Genomic DNA, 23,238 nt, shown 5'->3' with positions numbered 1-23,238 from the left:
TGGCTGCAGCAATAGCAATGTTCACATAACCAGATGAACCACATCCTGAAGAAGGCTGGGCTATCCCAAGAAATGCTCTTGCCTGAGCTCCCGTCCCTGCAAACCATGAGCTGGAGCTGACTAGACTGGCAGTACAGTCATACCTTAGTTCTCGTACGGAATCTGTTCCGGAAGTCCGTTTGACTTCTGGAAATGTTCGAAAACCAAAGTGCGTCTTCCGATTGGCTGCAGGAGCTTCCTGCACTCAACTGGAAGCTGCAGAAGCTGTGGCGGACTTTTGGGTTCCAAAGAATGTTCGCAAACTGGAACACTCACTTCTGGGTTTGCAGCATTCGAGAGCCAAAACGTTTGAGTTGCAAAGCGTTCGACTGTAGAGTCAACAAAGATGACAGGACAGTCCTCTATGGCAGCAGTCTTCAACTTTTTCCAACCTGAGAGCCACCTTAGTCCTAAGCTGCATTTGGGGTAGGGATAAAGGAATCCTCTCACTTTCTAACTTTCCCCGATCTTTAGTTCTTAACATTTTCACATTAGATGATGGGGATGATTTTAAAGCCCTTGTGGAAATTTATCAGCATCCTGGTGCAAGTTTCTCCACACATGCACACTTTGGCAAAGCAATTTCTCCTAACGGAATGGATTTGTCTCCATTTGCCCCCTTTGGCGTAGCCCAGGGCTGCCAGAGAGAGGCAGCTGCCCCCCATCAATAAAAATAAATAAAAATGCATAGCTCAGTTTCTTCCCTTCCCTAACACAAATCCTGGCTACACCCATGTCTGCACCATATACTTGTTATACAAAATTGGAGGGTGGCCTTTACAGCCCAACTCCCCAAGGGGCTCAGAGTCCCCTAAGTCCAGAGAAGAAGGCATGGAGGCTATAACCATTAGAAGAAAAGCAAGGCAGATATTTATTTTTTCTGTTGCAATGGAGTCCCCCTACCCCTGTATAACACATTCAAAACAGTATCATGCCACTATGGCTTCTCCCAAGGAACCCTGGGAACCGTCATTTGTTAAGGGTGCTGAGAGTCCTTATGAGATCCCCTTATTCCCCTCACAGAGCTACCATTCCCAGAGTCATTTAGCAGGCAATCTCTCTTCCCAGGAGACACTCTCTTCCATCCTCGTCTTGCAGCCAAAAGAGACAGATTTCTTTCTCTTCCCTTCTGCCTTGGTCCCTCCCCTTCCTCCTGCTGCCAAAGCTGAATTCACGCTAATAATATGCACGTATGATGCAGGTGCGCTGCATTTGCATTTCAAATGACGCTTCCACGCTTACCAATGGAATCTTCCCTTGAAAACCAAAAAGCGCCTTTGGGAAGGTGTTTTCTTTTATTGGAACTTGGCAGGGTGACAAAGTTAAATCCCCCGCTCCCTGCCTCCATCCTCACCGTCCATTTATATAGTAAAAATGTACATTTTGATTGCATTCAGGCAATTAACATCACATTTAGGTTGCATTAGTTTGGGGGCCAGTTCAGAAAGGCAATTGGCATCTTCTTGTGGCGCTTCTCATATTGCTTTAGCAGTTGCTGGCAGGTGTTGGGGTGAATGCAGGCAACCGTTGACCAAATAGTTATTAACATTTACCACAGTGGGGGCATATAACCTTCTGTTGAGTCTTACGACAGGTTGAGGATAATTCCACTATTGTATTGCATCCCACGAATAGGAAAATGCAGAAGTACAGGTGTATGGCTCAGTTCTCATAATTTGGCAGGGAAATATAGACAACTGGCTTATCATCTGAATATCTATGCACGGTGATGTCAGGGACTGGACTGAGGAGGAATGGTGGGGATCGCCTCCCCTTCCTGAACTGTTATGTACTGAAGTTCTCACCCTGGGCCAGCAGGGGTATACTGTAGATAGTTATGCAAATGAAGGATCAAAAGTGACGTTCAGTGATTGGATAGTTTTAGAAAGTTGCTACAGTAACGTTGTACTAGAGTTCTATATAAGCAGGCTGACTGAGCCCTTCAGCTCAGTTCTGTTCTGGCCTCTGAATAAACAAGAGCTGTTTGAAGAATCGCTGTGTCGTCTGATATGTTCACCCACAACGTAACATGAACGTTCCCAAGAAAAGAAGGACAGTATAGATTTGCAACAGTGGTTTGTGGAAGGGCATAGTTCAGAGGCTGCAGAGGGGAGAAGCTGGGAAATATTGGGAGAGGAACAGCAGGAAGAAGAAGAAGCACCAGGGGAGAGACAGCTGACAGACTCAGTGTCTTTGGAAAGCATTCCTGACCCCCCCTTCTCCCAGGAGCTGGCGTGCATTGAGAGTAGTAGAACAGAAAGCTCAGAGGCAGAAAGCACAGATCAGCCGGAACAGGGATGACATAGGATAAGGGAGACTGAGGGGGTGGGACTTGGAGCAACACCATTATCTAAGAAAGACCGTATTCCTGCATCTCTCTCTGTGTGAATATTGACTAAACTACTTGGTAAGAACTCTTCTTGTTTATCTGCTTCTTGCCTGCCACCGTGGGAGGGATAGGATTCCCTGTAGCCTAACAGGTGGTAAGTACTTAATAAATGACCATATTCATAGAAAGGGGCAGCTTAGACCTACATTTCACACCCACTGCTCTTTGATGGTATGCCTACTTAAGTTCAAGCCCAAAGCAAATCTATTTTAACAAGAGCAACTCACAGAAGGGACCATTGGGGTTGTTTTCCCTGTCCAGCAGCCTCTTCAAGCCAAAACTATAGTTCCTAGGTTTACAGTTGCAACCATATTACTTTAAATGTGTAGTGTAGACATGCCCTGATGTTCAAGTGGTCTCAAAGGACAGGATGGGAACAAAAGGAAAACATCACGACCAACCCTAGTTACTTACTCTCAGCTCTAGCAAAGGGATCTGCAAATGACAAGAGAGAGGGACAACGTCAGTGTCAATGAGAAACAGAGCAGCTTCCAAGTCCCCCAGCATTCTGTAAAACCAGCCAAGGAAATGACAGTTCTGTCCTGCCTGCACTCTCGAACTGACATTACTAGCAGCATGATAAGATAGCAATTGCAACCCATCTGTGGGCTATAGGAAATGAGGCTGGGTCAGCTGTTTGCCTTGCTTGCCAATCTTCTGCCATAGAATCAGAATTCTAGAATTGGAAGGGACCCTAAGGGTCATCTAGGGTCACCTGCAATGGAAGAATCTCAGCTAAAGCACCCATGACAGATGGTCATCAAAAATCTGCTTAAAAACCTACAAGGAAGGAGAGTCCACCACTGCCCGAGGGAGACCGTACCTGCCCCTACAGACCTACGTATGTGGAAACATCTGTTCTAGCACCAGTCCCCATCATGCTGATATTGATCATGTGATCACTTAGAGGGCATGTAAAGAAAGGGTTCTGGTTGGTATGTGCACCACACAAGTCCCACTATCCGAACTCAGGAAATCGTTTTTTTATATAACAAGTTGACGATTTGATTCCTATGAGGAAATTTCTAATGCGTGAAATATTGACCCCAGAATGAAAGGGGAAAATAGGAAAACCCCTGGAAACCTTGCAAAAGATAAAGAAGGAAGGGGGGGACACATTTCCCCTTCGTTCCACCATGGTTTATGGTGAAACGGCTGTCGTGAACCAGCAAAACACAAAAAAGTAAGGCTTGTTTAAGGCTGCTTATTTGTTTACAGCACTACACGCAGGTCTGGCTGTTCAGATATCTCAGGGGTGGCCAACTCTCAAGAGACTGCGATCTACTCACAGAGTTAAAAACTGGCAGTGATCAGGATGAGGAGGTTCAGGTCAAAGTTGTTTAACTTTTTTTAGGGAAGAGGAAAGCCTCATTTTTGGCGGGGTGCAAAAATGTTGACCTTGTTTTAGCTTTTTTGGGGGGTGCCAGTGGTCTGCCACAGACATCCAGTGATCTACCACAGACATCCAGTGATCTACCGGTGGATCACAATCTACCTGTTGGACGTGCCTGAGATATCTGAATCTGCAGTTTGTATAGTGAAGTTTGTGTACTAATTCCTCATGTTTCAGCACCACTGCAATGCTCCTCAGTGCATTTTAATACAGAGTTAATGTCCCGCAGAAACTCTGGACCCAATTCACAAGTGAATGGAAGCATGAGAAACTCCTAAAGATGTTCCACCACTTGAGAAATAACAAAGTATTTGTCTCTGGGTCCAGTAAGGAGACCTTCCTGGGCTTATGACATTTTGAGGAATTGATAGTCTGTGATGATAATAAGAGACCAATACTTACAGATTTATCGCGGGCCTTAAACTGATCATCAAGCTGCACAATTCGAAGTTTTACTGAAGGGGGGAAACAAACAAACAGAGAGATTATTCGTTTCTGGTTTTTGTTGTTGCTCCCACATACTTCCTTCATGTTGTTGCATTTTAAAACCAAGGACTAGATTTCCACCCCCTGCTGAATTAGCAAGGCAAATTGTTGATGTCAACTTATTATTGAATGCAAATCTGTAGAGCATCTGGGCTCTTGAAAGGCACTCGGCTTTGGTTTAATAGCTAAGTTCTTGGAACACTGAGTTTGCTTATTTGATTCCTATTTGCCGGGAACACCGTTCCATCCCCAAAGATGGGACGGAAGCTGCAGTCTTCCTCCCGGTTCGAGGGCCACTCCGATACCCACCTTTCTCTCCAGGCTTGTAAAAGGGCTTGTCTAGATCCATCAGGTTAATTGTGGGAGAGCTCTTGACCTGCACCTTCTTGGAACCCTTAAAGCTTACGCTGTCACCCTGTAGGACTAGGATGTGAACACGGGCCATTTCTCCTTCCTTCACAGTGCCAAAGAGAAAAGCAAAACATGTTCTAGCAGGAGGACCGAGAACAGAAAAGTATTTTGCAGTAGAGAGGGTATGTCTCAAAAACTGCCCCTTGCTCTTCTACCAACTTCGCTCTCCCCTAGGGATCAGGGAGTCAACACCACACACACACTTCCATTTATTACTCCCCCTCCCAATAGATTCACATCCCCTTCTCTCTCTTTGCATGTCCATCTTGGTTTTCTCTTTCATCCATGTTCTCTCAGTACAGTTCCACCTCCACCCGCTTCTCTATCCCCTTCTCTTCTCTTCCTCTTAAGTCATCCCCCCCTTCCTCTCTAATTTAAATTCTCCTAGTGCCAAGGGTGCATGAAAGAAAGGGAATGATTGGGAAATGCAAGACTTACCAATGGAATGTAGTAGCTCTCTGTTTTCCGGGCAACAAAGGCTGGTACCTGAAGAGGGCAAGATGGAGGTGTGGGAATGTTAAGGATAGTAGGAAATGATATACTGAATAAATATTATCCTTCCTTCACTCACGCTACTGAGTGATGTAGCAGAGCAGATTCCCCTCAATATTGTTGTTGTTGTTGTTTAGTCGTTTAGTCGTGACCGACTCTTCGTGACCCCATGGACCAGACCAAGCCAGGCACTCCTGCCTTCCACTGCCTCCCGCAGTTTAGTCAAGCTCATGCTGGTAGCTTCGAGAACACTGTCCAACCATCTCATCCTCTGTCGTCCCCTTCTCCTTGTGCCCTCAGTCTTTCCCAACATCAGGGTCTTTTCCAGGGAGTCTTCTCTTCTCATGAGGTGGCCAAAGTATTGGAGTCTCAGCTTCAGGATCTGTCCTTCCAGTGAGCACTCAGGGCTGATTTCCTTCAGAATGGATAGGTTTGATCTTCTTGCAGTCCATGGGACTCTCAAGAGTCTCCTATAGCACCAGAATTCAAAAGCATCAATTCTTCGGCGATCAGCCTTCTTTATGGTCCAGCTCTCACTTCCATACTTCACTACTGGGAAAACCATAGCTTTAACTATACGGACCCCTCAATATAGCTGGAAGCTAATTTGCAGATTCGTTTGAATCTCTTTAGTTAAGTCCAATATGGCTTGCCCAGATGGATTATTCCTGGTGTCCCCTTTTATCCCTCTTAAAAGAATAAAGAGACGAGTCTTTCCTTTAAAAGTAACAAGAAGTTTACTCACATTTCAGTTCATGATTTGATCCCTGAAAGGCAGGCTTTACTTAGTAGCTACATAACAAAGTCTGAGTTTGTCTCATATGGAGATTGAGCTCATGTGCTGCTGGCTGGGAGCCAGCAGACAGCAAAATTACATTAAGAGAACAAAATGGCTGCAGGAGAGCAGCATGGCAGCAAGAGATCAGCAAGCAAGAGATCAGCATCAAGAGAGAGAAAACGGCTGCATGACTCGGCTCTTTTATGGAATCAGCCAGGGCCACACCCATCTCCCAGATCACATGCAGGGGGAGGATGCTCCAGACCAGTGGAACAGGAAGTTACACTAACATCCCCTTGCCTGTGTCCACTCTAGGGAAATAAGGAGTGTTGCACTTGACTTCCAATGGATTATATCCCATAGGAGGGATGGAAGAAAAGGGGTTAAGTACAACAAAGGTAGGAGATTAAAGCAGAAAACATATGAGAAGCATCTGTGAAAACTGGGTAGATTTAACCTATAAAGATGATTTAGTAGAGGAACCATTGCTTTTTACCATGGGCATGGAATGCATTTTAGCTATAGAGGAGTTTGGCCATCTAGTCCTGGGCTCAGTTGAGGCCATTGGCTTCATCCATAAATCTATCCCTGCTCCCCACCCCACCATCATTCCTAGACCCATTCCCACACCCACCTCTTCACTAGCTCTGTCTGGGAATTTTGCTCCAGCTGTACATAATGCTCTCTGTAAAGGATGTGGTCTTTAATGTTCTGGACCGCCTGTGTATAAAATGGGAATGCGTATTTTTGCCTGTCTGCTGGTGCCCTGAAGTTCATAAAACCAAGGCATAGGTGTCCACCATTGCTGATGCGCCTAAGTGCACATTTCTCTCTTTCCAAAGACAGGAAATCTGAAAACTTCTCTGAGCAGGTGTTCCAAGGGGAGGAGCACATGATTGACAAGGAAGGTCTAGGGGGGAAAGATAGATACCTAGGAGGTGAGTAGATCAAAGTGGCCTCAGGTAACATGCAGAACTTTTTGTTGAGCTTGGGAGGAAGGTTTCAAGGGACAAAGGCCTACCTATGAACAAGGAATCCTACTAAGAGCGTAGTGAATTTAGGGACTCTTTTCAACTAGGGCAAGTGGGTTGCATATAACCAATTTTAGTTTGTTTTTGCTCCAAAGGGAATATTCTGTAATTTCTCTGTAACATCTGCATGTTTTATACTTAATCGCTTCCTGCTGCTCCCATTCATCCTATACATATTTTCCTGTTCCTGTGTGGTCTTTGACTATTCCAAACACTCTCAACACTATCACCCTACCTAAGGAGGTTTCAGAAAGACCCCTGGGAAATTTTGTAGGCTGTTTGGTAAGGGGCAGCCTGGCAAATAATTGATCTCTTAATCTCTTATTGGCAGTGAGTACAAGAGGGTACAAAAAAAGGGGCATGCACTATTGTGGATAGGTATCCCTTCTGCAGGTAGTCCAGGATGTAGGGTTGATTTGACATGGCTGTCCCATTCTCTGACTTTATTTATATTGATATTGTGTTTATATATTGATATTATTTATGCATTTTTTATTTTAATGCAAATCATTTGACATAGTTTTTTATTGCACTTATTATGCTTGTATATATTTATGCATTTTTACTTATTGTATTTTATCTATTGTAAACCACTTTGAGATCTTTGGCTAGTAAGCGGTCTACAAATGGAAATAATAATAATAATAATAAGGCTATTCCCAGCAGCCTTCACATGGTAGCTCATGATTATTATGCACAAGAAAGATAATGTGAAACAGACTACACGCATGAGATGGATTTTATATTTATAAGATGTAACAGAGGCACTGTTTGTAAAGAGGAAAAAGCAGTCGACTGGAAGAATGGTTTAATGGCAAGTGAAGGATGAAAACTGGACATTAAATAAGAAATGATGCAGCTACGGGAGGAAATGATCAACATATGTTTGCTACAGGAGCAGGAAACTTGATTTTAAGAAATTGTATTAAATTTAAGTCATTAGGTTTGATTTGTGATAATTTGGAGAATAATTTGAAAAACAAAGATAATGTGAAAGAGAGCTCCCCTTGTTGCAGGGGTGTGGCCATGCAGATAACACTGGCACACAACTTCCATCATCCCTGATCATTATCCATACTAATTGGGGCAGACGGGAGCTGGAAGCCATTGAGTTGCTTGCAATGGATGAAACTTGCCTGGAACCTGGTGCATTCATAGGTGCCTGGTTTCTCCACATCCTTCTCCAGCAGGGTGTGGTTCTGCAACGTCATCTCTAATGTTATTTTCAGGTGGACTGTCTCCGGGAGGTTGCTCAGAAGCACACAGAACTCTTCAGTATCCGGATGGTGAATGACTGCCGGGAAGGTCAATAGATAGTGGCTGCAAGAGAAGAAGAAAGGACCATTGAAGAAGTTGCTCTTGGCCTTTAGAGAAGCAGCTAAAAGGACACTCACCTGTTGCTTTCTGGGGCAGGGATGGTCAGCTGGCAGCCTGCAAGTCACATTCATATACCCGTCAGATTTTAATTGGCTTACCCCTCTCTTTGCCATACAAAGAAGAAGCTTGTTATTTGGAATACACTCATCTGTTTGGAAAATGAGAAGCTACTGTTGGGGGACCCCAAGGGCCCCAAAATGTGATAATGTGGACCCCCGAGTGTGACTGTCAAAAGGGAACTTATAGTATTTAGATCCCATCCTTCCTCTCAAAGGAGCCCAGAACAGCAAACTCATCCATAAAATAATATAGTTTTAAAAACCAGTTTTTAAAAAATCTTCTAAAAGCACTTAACATTTTCTTTAACTGTTAAGAACTTAAAGGAAAAAAACTACACATATACAACCACTGACTCTCACAGCTAATAATATCACAGTGGGCAAATCTTTCAGCCACCATATGCCTAGGGAATGTTTTTAGATTCTTCCTGAAGGTTAAGAATGAGCAAGACTAGAGAGGGCATTCCACAAAGTGAGAACCACCACCAAGAGGGAACTTATAGTAGCCTATCGCTTTGAGACTCACTGGAAGGACAGATCCTGAAGCTGAGACTCCAATACTTTGGCCACCTCATGAGAAGAGAAGACTCCCTGGAAAAGACCCTGATGCTGGGAAAGACTGAGGGCACAAGGAGAAGGGGACGACAGAGGACGAGATGGTTGGACAGTGTTCTTGAAGCTACCAGCATGAGTTTGACCAAACTGCAGGAGGCAGTGGAAGACAGGAGTGCCTGGCGTGCTCTGGTCCATAGGGTCACAAAGAGTCGGACACGACTAAACAACTAAACAACAACAACAACATCGCTTTCAGGAACTGCTGAGAATCCCTTTCACTTTGCAAGCGCCCAATGGGGCAGAGAACAATTAAAATCCTTATCACGCTAGCACACAAATACATGGTACAGAGCATAAAGCACAATAAGTGTTTGCAACAGATCATCCAAGGACATGCAGACACTGCAAATGTTGAATGTATCTAGAAATGAATAAAGCTATATGTCAGGATGCTAAGCTGAGCACAAGTGTGCCAAGGTGAAATGGATCTAAATGCATTTTGACCAGCAACAGCTTGCTTGCTTCTTTGAATGATGTAAGGAGAAATGTTTCTATACTCCGAGTAGACTCAAGGGGACTGCTATTCTCACTTGTACCATTAATTACTCGTGTTTCTATACAGTGGTACGTCAGGTTACAGACGCTTCAGGTTACAGATGCTTCAATTTACAGACTCCACTAACCCAGAAATAGTACCTTGGGTTAAGAACTTTGCTTCAGGATAAGAACAGAAATTGTGCTCCCACAGCGTGGCGGCAGAGGGAGGCCCCATTAGCTAAAGTGGTGCTTCAGGTTAAGAACAGTTTCTGGTTAAGAACGGAGCTCCAGAAAGAATTAAGTTCTTAACCCAAGGTACCACTGTACTCGGACTGCAGACCTAGAACATATATAGATCAATTTATACTGAGGCTGTAGATCTATAAAATCTGTACATTTATCTATGGATCTGTCATCCCAGCAGGAGGAATGGATGGTGCACAGCAGCAGCCATCTCAATTTTCCTGTCATGGGTGTTGGGAGGTGGGGTGGCCCGGGAGTGGGGGGCTTGCTGCCTTTGCATGTGGTAGCGGGCAAGGGCTCTGCCTTGTCTGTGAGGGTGAGGCACCCATAAGCGGCACCTCCGAGGTCTAGCTCCAGCCTTGCTCCGAAAAGTAATGGAAAAAGCCCAGGGAAACAATTTGATGATGGCATTCCCCAGAAGAAAAGTGAAAACAAAGAGTAGCAATTTCATAATAACCACCCAAGACCACAATAATTCTGTTTTTATATCTTCTGGAAGTTGCCTGGAGCGGCTGGGGAAACCCAGCCACATGGGCGGGGTATAAATAATAAAATTATTATTATTATTATTATTAAGAAGAGCCCTACTGTGGCCCCTCTGGACCAGCATCCTGTTCTCACAGGAGCCAACTAGATGCCTGGAAGAAGCACCTGAGCACCACAGCATTCTCTACAATTGTGATCCCCAGCAAGTGGTATTTAGAGGAAAACTCACATCCCACTTAAAAATCTGCCCAGGAAATAGAAATGAAAAATAAACATCTTACGGGTCTGAAATGACTGGAGCTGTGAGTGAGAGCAGAGCCAGGGCCCAGAGGAACATAGCTGCCCCCATAGTTGGAGCTGCCATGGGCAGCAGAGACCAGATCTCCGTTGGTGCTCAGAACAGCCAGCGCTGGTGCAGAGACCTAAATAGTCACCCAGTGATTCCTCTGTTCACCCACGAGGCGCATGAACGTAATTTCATCTGAGTCAATATTGACTCTCCTCCTCCTCAGAGTAAACACCGTATGTCCCTGAGGCTCCTCCCTTCAACTCCATGCAGGGAGATGGCTGTGACTCTTCAGATGAAAGAGAGACCACTCACTCCTTGCCAGCCTTCAAGGCAAACTGAGAAGGGATTAGAAATGGTGTGAACCAGAATCTGTTGTCTTCGTCCATGGAGACAAGACAGCAGATTGTCTTGTCTTTTCCCAGTAGTGATGTATGGAAGTGAGAGCTGGACCATAAAGAAGGCTGATCACCGAAGAAGTGATGCTTTTGAATTATGGTGCTAGAGGAGACTCTTGAGAGTCCCATGGACTGCAAGAAGATCAAACCTGTCCATTCTTAAGGAAATCAGCCCTGAGTGCTCACTGGAAGGACAGATCCTGAAGCTGAGGCTCCAGTACTTTGGCCACCTCATGAGAAGAGAAGACTCCCTGGAAAAGACCCTGATGTTGGGAAACATTGAGGGCACAAGGAAAAGGGGACGACAGAGGACAAGATGGTTGGACAGTGTTCTTGAAGGTACCAGCATAAGTTTGACCAAACTGCGGGAGGCAGTGCCTGGCGTGGTCTGGTCCATGGGGTCACGAAGAGTCGGACACGACTAAACGACTAAACAACAACATCGAACCAGAATCTAAGGAAGGCCAACCAAATGGCAACACATATATACCCGTTTCCACAGGCCTACAGTGTTTCTGTGATTTCATCACCTGGAGAGGGAAAAGATATTCAGAAACCAAGAATCATCCTATTGAGATATATGATGTGTTCAATCGCTAGATAGTGCTTGGATAACTGTGGGAAATCCTTGGAGGCCTGGGAATCAAAAGGGTAGGGCAATATGTTCATAGAATCATAGAATTGTAGAGGTGGAAGGGACCCCATCTAGTCCAACCGCCGGCAATGCAGGAATTTCAGCTAAAGCATCCGTGACAGATGGCCAAATGTCCTTCAGACTCCAAAAAAGCTATCCATATTTCCTTTTGGGAGCTTTTTTCTTTTTAAAACAACAACAACTAAAAGATACCCTGGCTTGCAGGAGTGCTACCCAGAACTGATAGAACTTACTTGGCTAAGCAGATAACAACACCTGCACAAGCTCTGCTATCTCCTTTTATTTAGAACTCTTGCAAAATGTGTGCTCAAGATACGGTCTGTGTAATTTGGATGCAAACCCCCCACTATTTCTCCATCCCCTCTGGGTGGAGAAACCAATAAAGAATGAGCTCAGGCTATGTGGTTTGCATACTGCAAGGACTGGACGTGCTGAATAATAGTTTCAGGCCCCCTCAGCTGGTTTGTTTGTACTCTGCCTCCTGTCGGGAAGGAGGCTGCCAGATGGACTGATTGATTATGACACTGCATGTACGTGTGCCTTGAATGATACGGAATAGATTCAAAGTGAACTTTATACATGCTAAGAAGGACAGGTAAACATGGAGGGAGAGCGATCTGTGGGTCATTGACTGGCCAGACTACCTATAGTACATTGAGATTGGCATTAGCTATTGAACAGTCAGGGTTCAATAGCTGGCAAGGCTACTAGAACTTAAGTGATGAGGCAATTGCAGTCTATAAGGTTTTATATAAAGCTGTGGAGGGAATAGTCAACCAAAGGTATCTGATAGAAGAAAGCACCACAGAAGCAATTCAAGTTTCTGTTTATTTTCTGAACTAGAGTTCCATTGCATGGTTCATGTTGTAAAAGACAGGGCCACTTTTTCCCCAAACAGTTCCCAGCTCCTTAAGTTTGGCTCATCTGAATTCCTTTTCTTTCCCATCCTGTGCCTGTTTCACCATAGGAATTTCTCCATCTAAACCAAGAAGAAGAAAAAGAAATGTAAGTTCTCTTCAATATGGAATCCAGAGTGGGAGATGCAGGAATGGATCCTTTTAGGGCACATAGAAGTCACATTTCTTCTCCTGGAATAGGGAGGGGAACATAATAAATCCGGATAGGTTTTCCCTTCTGCCTACTAGTCTGAAGGAAAAGGCCTTATATATCTGTGAAATCTGCATCCACTATATGAAATGCAAATTAGCCTAGGATAAATAAAGAAGTTCATCACAGAGCATTTTAGACATAGGACTTGTCCATACCTCCATTTGCCCCACCAATTACCCTTTGGGAAACCTGATCTTTAGAGCCAAGTAAGAACACACAACAATGGGGGTTTCTGTGGATTGCTCTTTGTTCCGATTTAGCACTAAAGAGTGGGTTTTCCAGGGGGAAATGCTGTGGGGAAGGCAAAACCGCTATATGCACAGAGGCCTAAAGCATAGATGTCTGACTTCAGGCCTATGCATGACTCACCTCAGTAGCAGGGGTCTTCATATTCCACTGTGGACTGTTCATCTGAAAGAAATTAAGACGGATCATTAAACTCAGCACTGGCCACAATCATGATATCCTCACTTCCTGATGCCTCTCTTCATTCTTCCATAGAACCACAGAATTGTAGAGTTGGAAGAGATCCTGGGGGTCATCTAGTCCAACCCTCTGCAATGCAGAAAGGCAACATGAAGCAACTAGTTGGAGAGACCCATGATAATTCTTGGTGGGACAGCATCCTTAGCATTTGCCATTTTACAGCCCATTCACTTAGGTCCTTTTGGAGCTCTTCACAATCCGTTTTTGTTTTAATGACCCTCAACAATTTAGTACCACCAGCAAACTTGGCCATCTCACTGCTCACTTCTAACTCTAGATCGTTCGTGAACAAGTTAAGAACCACAGGTCCCAATACCGAACCTTGGAGGACTACATTTCCCACATACTTCCAGCAGGAGAACTGTCTATTTTTTCTTACACTCTGCTTCCTGCTACTTTAGCCACTTCCTGACGCATATTTTTGTTTGAAGATCAGCAGTTTCACATTTGAGTTCTTTGAGAACTCTTGGATGGAGACCACCCAGACCAAAGAATTTGCCGGTTGCTATTCCATCTATTAGGCCTAGAACTTTGTTGGTTTCCCATCAACCATATGATTCCAAACTGGAACTTAGACTTCATAAGGTGTGGTCTCCCCTAAGCTGAAGGCACCTATGATGGCCCACAAATGTTTGCTGATTGAGACTGTAAATACAGGGTGATTACAGAACACCTGAAGGCCACAGTACATAGATGGTGGGCTGTATTTGGCTGGACAGGTCACAAGCTGCACAGACTTGTGAGAAACACAATGAATTAAAAATGCTACTATTTTTCAACATGAGGAATAACCTACCTGGCTGATAATAGTCATAGACTTTGACAGCTGCTGGCTTCAGGTCCTTCACTGGAATGTCTTGGCTCATGGCCAAGGTATATGTTTGCCTCTCCTTTCCTAGCTGAGAGAAAGACTTTGGATGTAAAGAGAAGTTGAGGACAAGGTGGAGTTGAGGTCAACACTAAATGGTTAGGCCATCCTGCAATCACCTCTATCGGAGGTGAAACTGCAGAAACAAATATGCTGGCTACGTAGATAGGATACTTTCTGCATGAGAACAGAAAATCCATGGCTCTAGTTTCAGAGGACATCTGTTTGAATTGTTGTTGTTGTTGTATATTTATTTATTTATAACCTGCCTTTTTCCTCGACAGAGACTCAAGGTGGCTTACAAATAAAAACAAGATTCACTAAAAACATCATAAAAAACAATTAAACATTAATAGAATAAAAACAGATTTTATGTATAATAGACTGTCCGCGACAGAGCATGGGGCCAAAAGCCACACTTTTTTTTTTTTTGTCCCGAGCAGTGCTGTGGGTCAGCTGGCTCACACCAGAGACTGGGAGCAAAAAACAGATGGAAAAGTTACCTTGACCTGCATTTTGTTGCTCTTCTTCCTCCTTCCGTTGTGACAATTTAATGAATTATTAATTAGATCAATAATTAAACTGACAATTTAAACAACTCTCCCTATTAACAGGCCTGGATTGTTCTCATAAGAATGCTGCAAGCAGAAGAGGAAATTCGAAAAAATGCTGTTTACTTGGCAAGCTGGACCTGTTGAAATGCCCTTTTCTGTTACCGTTGGTCTTCTTTTTTGCCTGGCGAGGCGACTTGTGAAGGGGGCCACTACAATGCAGAGGTGCCATTGGCCCAGTTGTGGAATGATGTGTGTGCTTGCCTGTTACAAAGCTGTGTTTCTTTTCCCTGTACTGACCTGGTCCAGGTAGATTGTGAGATGCTCCTCCCCAATCTCGACTCTTTTCACAAGGGGCTGTTGCTTAAGCTGAGGATACAGAATGAAAGAATTAAGGCTTCCTTCCCAACATGCCACCAGTTTTGTCACCAAAGGGAGGTTTCGTAGGTCTTTCGCTGCTTGCATTGTTTGAGGAATAAGTGGCAAATCTTTGAAAGAAGGGGATCAGGAATTATGTCCCTTGCAAAATCGTGTATTTTGATATCCCTCTGCAAGCAATCTGTGCAGACCATGGGTAAGAGGGATCTCTCTCTCAGCAGCCCACTAAGTAGAGGAACATGTGAGTATGTGTGCGTGAGAGAGGGAGGGAGAGGATGGCAGGTAGCGGAAAGAAAGTGAGAGAAGAGGAGTCAGAAAAAGAGAGAAAATGGAAAGCCCCACCCATTTTTGACCCTGTACCAGGCCCAGCTTATTGTTGGCTTCAGTCCTATCTGCAATAAATTGTCCCTGTTGTCCACCCCTCCTCCTCCTGTTCAATACATTATTTGGAACCTGCTATGAAGGTCGGCAGTTCGAATCCCAGCTACAGAGTGAGCTCCTGTTGCTCGGTCCCTGCTCCTGCCAACCTAGCAGTTCGAAAGCACGCCAGTGCAAGTAGATAAATAGGTACTGCTCCGGCGGGAAGGTAAACGGTGTTTCCGTGTGCTGCTCTGCTTCTCCAGAAATGGCTTAGTCCTGCTGGCCACATGACCCGGAAGCTGTACACCAGCTCCCTCGGCCAATAAAGCGGGATGAGCGCCGCAACCCCAGAGTCGGTCACGACTGGACCTGATGGTCAGGGGTCCCTTTAACTTTACCTATGTTCATCGAGAGGGACTTTGTCTTTCTAAACTGATTTCTGTCACATAGGGGAGGAAAGAGACAGAGGGATGGAAGGATCTCTCAGTTTTGGTTCTCTCTGTTTCTCATTTTCCCAATCTTAAATTCAGTTCTCACATTTTGCAGCAGTTTGCAGATTTTTAAAAAAATAATTAAAAAATCCTCACGAAAATTCACCAGCATTTTGGTACAAATTTCTCCTAACAAATACATTTTACACGCAGTTTTGACTCATGTACACATTTTTGCAAGCCGCTTTCCCTGAAACAATGCATTTTTTGTATGTTATTTTCAGTAGCGTCTTCATTTTTAGGCACACTTTCCTGTACAATGTGCAGTTTGTAAACTTTGGTTGGAGGGAGAACTGCATTGCAAAATTCAGATGTGCAAATTTTGAAGAACATCTGATAAAGGAGTTCCTAAGAAGGGTAGAGTTTGCAGCTGCAATGGTGTCAATAGAAGACATAACTCATGTACTCATTGAATGACCTTTTTATAATGACCTTAGAAACAATTACATCCACCCATTGTTAAGATCGCAGAAGGGAAGGATGTCTCATGCAAAGACCTGTTTTTTGTTGCCTGATTTAGAAAAGAATATATATTTTACAACACCCGGTTTTCTTGCCAAGGCTTTACAAATTCATATACTAAAATTTAAAGGGGAAATGGGAAATCATTTATCCTGTAAAGGTCACAGAGTAGAAATGTAAACCACTATTATTAGTAGCATTCTTGTTATTATTATTATTATTATTATTATTATTATTATTATTATTACTATTATATCTGTAATGGCTGCTCGCTAAACACAATAAATTGAACTGAACTGAAGAATAGCTGCCTCCTGGTCCACATATTTTTTGGGGAAAGTGGATATTTAATAGGATTTGATTTTGAATGTGTACTTAATCAAATTTCTCCTCCATCCCCAGACAAGAGGTACTTAAAAAGGTAAAGGGACCCCTGACCATTAGGTCCAGTCGTCACCGACTCTGGGGTTGCAGCGCTCATCTCGCTTTATTGGCCAAGGGAGCTGGCGTACAGCTTCCGGGTCATGTGGCCAGCATGACTAAGCCACTTCTGGTGAACCAGAGCAGCACATGGAAACGCCGTTTACCTTCCCGCTGGAGCGGTACCTATTTATCTACTTGCACTTTGACGTGCTTTCAAACTGCTAGGTTGGCAGGAGCAGGGACCGAGTAACAGGAGCTCACCCCATTGCGAGGATTCGAACAGCCAACCTTCTGATCGGCGAGTCCTAGGCTCTGTGGTTTAACCCACAGCGCCACCGGCAAAATTGACTTACATCGTGGTTAGTTCCCTGGACAGGATGGAATCCAGACAACATCTTCACCTCTATCATGGCCATGTTGGAAGTGCCACGGCTGCCCACATAACTGTCAAGAGAAGAGGAAGAGTTGCACATAAGCCATTTCAAGTCCCAGCCACCAACTTCCTCACTGCACTGTTGACTCCTAGGGCACTTCCAGGCTGTCACTATTTTCAGGTGGGATTCAGTCCCTGCAACATGAGGGAGAACAGTGTTGATGTGTGTGCAGCATCCACTCTTGGGTTTTCTTCTTTGAATAGACTTGCAGTAGAGTTTCCTTTTTTAATTGAGTATCTTTATTATTTACAAAAATCAACACTGGTCAAATACAAGTAAAATAACACAATCCTTTCCTCTTCCTTTTTTTTATAAATAATTTTTTATTGATTTACAACAAAACAAAACAAAACATACATTATTTTCACATTCAAATTTTTTCCAGGTCTTTCTTTTTAGACTTCCTTCAGCTTTTCCGTAAATCTTTCGTAGTCATTATTAATTTACGCATTTCCTTTTCTTTATATTGTCATGATTTAAGTCTTTTTTCCCTCCATTTCCTTTTAACAATATCGCTCGCGTTTTCACAGTGCTCTTTTAAAACCTTCTAGCGTCATTTGGCCTTCACTTATACTTTCCAGATGATCAACAAATTTTCCCCAGTCTTCTGTAAACTTTTGGTCTCTTAAATATCTAATCTTTCCAGTCATCTTATCCAATCCATTGGATAATCCTTTCCTCTTCCAGCCTTCCGGCCAGAGACCTAATGCTGACTCACACTCATTTACACACTGACACTTTTACACTGACCCTTATTGATCACATGCCCTTAATAAAGGCACCTGTTGCTGGATAGATTTTTCGGTTGCGTAGCAACCTGTTCAAGACCAATTCTTCGAGTCTTTTTAGAATAGTCCAACAAACGCTTCCCTTGACGCAGTGTCATCTATCCTTCCCACAAGCAAATTAGAACGGGTGCTCATTAAACAGCCTAATCTATCAACAAACAAATCAGGCTGAGTGTTCAATAAACAGGTCCTTCTAGAAGTGCCCTTACTCAAGATTTCCACCGCCCCCCCTCTCTCTAGCAATCTGCAGAAAAACCAACTGGCATTTCTTACAATTCGGTGGTATTATTATTATTTTAAAGATTATACCGCTCTTCACCCATAGATCTCAGGGTGGTTCACAACATAAAATTGCAAGAAGATAAGAATGAAAGATAATGAAAACAACAAAACAAACCAATAATCCCCCTCCCACAACACATTTAAAAGGCCACAGAATGTTAATCAGCCCAAGGCTTGGTTTGATTACAACCCAACCAAGATTTCTAGCTAAACAATACTCAATTTGAAGTGGAACCAATCATTACCAGCTGAACAAGTCTACATTCAGGGATAGGCATGCATGAATTTTGGCAGGCTCGCTGCCTCTCACCTTGCACTGATGTGAAGGGTCAGGATGCGAGGGGCTGCCTCTTGTTCACATCCTTTCCCTACTGCTTTCACATCCAGGGTGAAGGTGTCTTCATTCTTCGAGGGAGGGATATTGTATCGCAAGACTGCCTGATATGGGACAGGCACCAAAAACACAACAGTTGCAGAGTTCCATAACGATAACATGCAGTCTGGCTGGAGCTCTCAAAAGCTCACGCCTTTTAGGAATGTTTTAGTGTCCTTGCATCTACCAGTTAGTCATTACCACTCCTCAGTCCATTGGATAAATGCTTTTTGGATACCGTGAAATCCTTTATGATCTCAGGCAAGGGTATCTCTCAGTTCCCTTAAATAAGAAACCAGCATCTTTGCAAAGCTTTCTAATCAATGTGTGCCCATGTTTGAAAAGTTATTCTGTTTTTACCTACCTCTATTTTTACCATGTTTGTAGTTTTGAGTATACTGCATTAGGCACACATAGAAATAAGAAAATTCCTTCCAGTAGCACCTTAGAGACCAACTAAGTTTGTTATTGGTATGAGCTTCCGTGTGCATGCACACTTCTTCAGATACACTGAAACCGAAGTCACCAGACCCTTATATATAGTGAGACGGTGGGGAGGGGTATTGCTCAAAAGGGTGGTGGGAATGGGTGATTGGCTGATAGGTATGGTAAACCTGTTGACGACTGTTAACGACTGCAATTGGTCGTACAGGAAAAAGCAAAGGGTGAGATGGCTAAAAATAGCTTTATCGTGTATAATGAGATAAGAATCCAATGCCTCTACAGTGGTACCCCGCAAGACGAATGCCTCGGAAGACGAAAAACTCGCTAGACGAAAGGGTTTTTCGTTTTCTGAGGTGCTTCGCAAGATGGATTTTCCTAAGGGCTTGCTTCGCTAGACGAAACGGCCCTGCCTCTCGTGTCATGGCTACGGTCACTGCACGCTCACTTCCCCGCTCCTCCGGCTCCCTCCCACCTTCCGGCTCCTCCGGCTCCCTCCGACCTTCCGGCTGACAGTTAGTGTCTCGCGCCGCTGCCCACCCCCCTCGCGCACTCCCCTCAGAGAGCCGTTGCCGCCAGCAGCCAGCGTTGCAGCCAGAGTCGCGCTCCTGAGCCCCGCTGCCCTCCAGCAGCCGCGTCGCACGGTGGCCACAAGGCGCGGGTGAGTCCAAGGACCGGCTGCGGCAGCTGCCCTGCTTCTCCCCGCCCCTCCCCGCCGTTGTCAGTGTTTAACTGCAGTGGTGCTTCGCAAGACAAAAAAACTCGCACAACGAAAAAACTCGCGGAACAAATTAATTTCGTCTTGCGAGGCACCACTGTATTCAGATCAGGTCTCTCCATGGTTTTAAGTTTGGTAATAAGTTGCAATTCAGCAACTTCTCTTTCCAGTCTATTTCTGGAGGACCAATTGCTGCCGTGCCTTCCTTGAAGAACCATCACTCACCTGGACATACCCACAGCCTTTGCCAGAGGCTTGCATGGTGTACTCCCCAGGTATGTCTGGGAGGGTAGCCTGCTGCAGAACCAACCGATTGGTGTCGTCCACGTGGAATGACTGCTGGAAGGTCTTGTCAGATTTCACCGTTATCAATAGGTCTTCAGATCTAGTGTATGTTACTGCTCCATATTTGGCGAGGGCTTGGAGTGCAACCACTGTGTCCTGGGAAAGGAGAACAGTTGCAGTATAGTAATAATAATAATTTATTTATACCCTGCCCAGCTGGCTGGGTTTCCAACAAAATATTAAAAATATATTAAAACACCAGTTATTAAAAACATCAATCATTAAAAACTTCCCTAAACAGGGCTGCCTTCAGATGTCTTCTAAAAGTCAGGTAGTTGTTTATTTCCTTGACATCTGATAAGAGGGTGTTCCACAGGGCAGGCGCCACTACCGAGAAGGCCCTCTGTCTGGTTCCCTGTAACCTCACTTCTCGCAGTGAGGGAACCACCAGAAGGCCCTCAGTGCTAGACCTCAGTGTCCTGGTTGAACTATGAGGGTGGAGATGCTCCTTCAGGTATACTGGGCCAAGGCTGTTTAGGGCTTCAAAGGTTAACACCAACACTCTGAATTGTGCTCAGAAACGTAGTGGGAGCCAATGTAGGTATTTCAGGACTGCTGTTATGTGGTCTTGGCAGCCACTCCCAGTCACCAGTCTATCTGCCACATTCTGGATTAATTGTAGTTTCCAGGTCACCTTCAAAGGTAGCCTCATGTAGAGCATATTGCAGTAGTTCAAGTGGGAGATAACCAGAGCATGCACCACTCTGGTGAGACAGTCCGCGGGCAGGTAGGGTCTCAGTGGACTACACAGGGTCCAGTGCATTGCCTTGCGAGAGCAAGACACACGGTCTACCCACCCAGCTTTATCACCTTGCAGTAGGGCCAGCCTCTCAGGAACACTGGTGTTTTCTTAAAATGTATCCTGCAGAGGGATAATTTCTGTAGTGTATCGCGGGGAAAAGGGCTCAGGGGGAAAGAGTTTTGCACCTAGTCCTAATGCCACTGCTTTAATCTGTTGCTCTATTGTGAACTGCCCTGGGATCTTCAGGCTAAGGACGGTGTACAAATTTTATAAATAACAACAATAATAATTATCTTTCAGTCTACCCTACCTACCTAGCAGGGTTGTTGGAAATGGGTTGAACTGCCACCTCCTTGGAGGATAGATGGACTTAAACTGTCATAAGAAAATCCTGAGTCTTTTGGAAGAGGGAATTTTGGCAGGTGCGGCTTGTTGTTAAGATGAGAAAAATGTTTTCATTTCTGTCCAATTTTCCTCTTTTACATCGGGTCACCTACACTGCCTGGATAGCTCAGTTGGTTAGAACATGGTGCTGATCACACCAAGGTTGCAGGTTCGATCCCTGCACGGGGCAGCTTCATAAGGGGTTGGACTGGATGATCCTCAGGGTCAATTTCATGATTTTATGATCCACTGTGACTCCCCACTTCAATCCAAATGGGGTGGGTGGGAAGCAGCAATGTAACTTTAAAAAACCCAGCTGATGTGGGTCTAGAATTTAGTTTACGGGCTTACAGATTCTGAGACAGCCAGATGTGGTGGGGAAAGTGAACTTTCAGAATATACAGGCTCCAGCCGTGAGAGAGGAAACATTACCTGAGTTGAGGCAAAGCCTCCGTAGGCATTCTGCTGCTTCGCTAGCCAGGCCACAATGTCTGTGGCCTTCTTGATATCCTCTTTGCTCACATTTTGGGGCGAAAGCCTAGCCAGAAGCACATATGCTGTCAGCTCCACACTCACAGACTCAGGCTGGGGCCAAGGATTCTCGGTGGATGCTGGGGCAGTCCTTGGGCTCCAATAGATCTGCCCTCCTACCAAAGAAATGAAACTTGTAAGCTTGGAAGAGCCAATCTGAGGTTGGTGAAATGCCACTCGTCATGCTAGGATTGAGCCAGGGAAAACAATATTTTATTTTACTGAAATTTATTTTGCTGAAACGTATTGAATATGTTAGTTGCTTTATTTTGCCCAGGGCAATCCAAAGCAGCTTAAAACCAGCCAGCCAGCCAGCCAGCCAAACCAACAAATTCTGTATTGGATTTCAATCTGAAGACAAACTATTAGAACATGATTGTTGACATCATATTCTCCTCAGTACCTGACTTGATGGCTTGCTGGTCTAGCTTGGTAAGCAACATTTGTCTCATGGCTACATCTCCAGCTAATGTGAAGACATATGCCAGCAATCCCTGCACATAAATATCTGTCGTGTCTGAGACAGTCGTTTTGAGATAGTCCAAGCCATTCTTCACCACTGGATCCTGGAAGAGAAAGAAACAAGTAGCAGGGCAAAGTGTTAAGAAGACCTGTCCTTGTAGCAGTGATTGAATATGATTGTGGGCCACTGGAAAGGTAAAACACACTAGGCATGTTCACACCAGCTATTTCCTTAGGACAAAGTAGAATCCGCTGCCCTGCACCAAACCCCAAGGGCAGTCACTAGTTAGAACTCCACTTCCTGGTCTCATCCATACTTCCACTTCTCCTGGAACAAAAGTCAGTGGGCTGAATTACCAACTGACGCTTGTCCAGCAGTAAGCAGCATGTTTCCCCAGGGGAAGCAGGAGGACAAACAAAGCGTCACTTGGAACCATGCTTTCTAAGCACAGAACAAGAAGAAGTGTGGACAAGCCCTCAGTTGTGATTGCAGACAGCAAAGTGAGTTCTTCATTTAAAGGGAAGGCTTTTTGACGCGCTCCTTTCCTTTGTGCTTTCCAGTCATGGTCCATTCTTTTGCAGCACTCTCTCCCCCTCCCCCCACTTCAGAGCTTTCCTTGTAAAAATCCACTCTTTACTGCTGAATCGGAGCAAATGGCAATCTGCCGAAAACCCAAATTGATGTTTGTTACGCTTCAGCTTTAAAGAGCGGACCTGTGCCCTGGAAAGGTAAGTGTGGACAAGCGTGGGGTGGCACTTCCCTGGGGCGATATCTGATCATTGCCTTAGCTTTTTATGAGAAAGAGCACGTCCAAATGTCAAGTCTGGAAACTCAATATTCCTGTTTTGTTACGTGTATCCAGTCAGAGGAGACTTCAGGGAAATGATTGCGTCCAATGATCTTGAAAGCAGTGTTTTGTTTTGCTTTGTTTTTGTCTTGGCTGTCAATTTATCATGCATTTGAATAGACAGTTTACTCTATGGCAGGCACGTC

The 23,238-nt window shown here is 44.5% G+C and overlaps 2 protein-coding genes across 5 annotated transcripts in view; both read right to left on the bottom strand.

The window, feature by feature from the left end:
* The window catches only part of LOC310667336 (alpha-2-macroglobulin-like protein 1), a 49,276-nt gene extending 38,512 nt beyond the window's left edge, over positions 1–10,764 (bottom strand). The window contains exons 1-6 of one of the 2 annotated variants that reach the window (XM_083419424.1): positions 10,558–10,764; positions 8,156–8,339; positions 5,157–5,204; positions 4,617–4,761; positions 4,224–4,276; positions 2,843–2,863 (exon numbers count right to left, since the gene is read on the bottom strand). In XM_083419424.1, coding sequence (XP_083275550.1) covers positions 2,843–2,863; positions 4,224–4,276; positions 4,617–4,761; positions 5,157–5,204; positions 8,156–8,339; positions 10,558–10,640 — 534 coding nt within the window. In that variant the 5' untranslated portion in view covers positions 10,641–10,764. The remainder of the gene's footprint in view (positions 1–2,842; positions 2,864–4,223; positions 4,277–4,616; positions 4,762–5,156; positions 5,205–8,155; positions 8,340–10,557) is intronic. The other variant, XM_083419423.1, reaches the window with a different exon arrangement.
* Positions 10,765–12,424: 1,660 nt separating this feature from the next.
* The window catches only part of A2ML1 (alpha-2-macroglobulin like 1), a 49,853-nt gene continuing 39,039 nt past the window's right edge, over positions 12,425–23,238 (bottom strand). For all 3 annotated transcript variants that reach the window (XM_083419436.1, XM_083419437.1, XM_083419438.1), the window contains 9 exons: positions 22,186–22,348; positions 21,684–21,898; positions 20,006–20,221; positions 18,559–18,686; positions 17,098–17,188; positions 14,931–14,999; positions 14,008–14,110; positions 13,095–13,136; positions 12,425–12,594 (listed from right to left, as the gene is read on the bottom strand). In XM_083419436.1, coding sequence (XP_083275562.1) covers positions 13,096–13,136; positions 14,008–14,110; positions 14,931–14,999; positions 17,098–17,188; positions 18,559–18,686; positions 20,006–20,221; positions 21,684–21,898; positions 22,186–22,348 — 1,026 coding nt within the window. In that variant the 3' untranslated portion in view covers positions 12,425–12,594; position 13,095. The remainder of the gene's footprint in view (positions 12,595–13,094; positions 13,137–14,007; positions 14,111–14,930; positions 15,000–17,097; positions 17,189–18,558; positions 18,687–20,005; positions 20,222–21,683; positions 21,899–22,185; positions 22,349–23,238) is intronic.

This window comes from Podarcis tiliguerta (genome assembly GCF_965153285.1).
Source record: "Podarcis tiliguerta genome assembly, chromosome: 17".
In the NCBI taxonomy this organism is placed as follows: Eukaryota; Metazoa; Chordata; class Lepidosauria; order Squamata; family Lacertidae; genus Podarcis; species Podarcis tiliguerta.
This window is presented reverse-complemented; position numbering and strand designations above follow the sequence as displayed.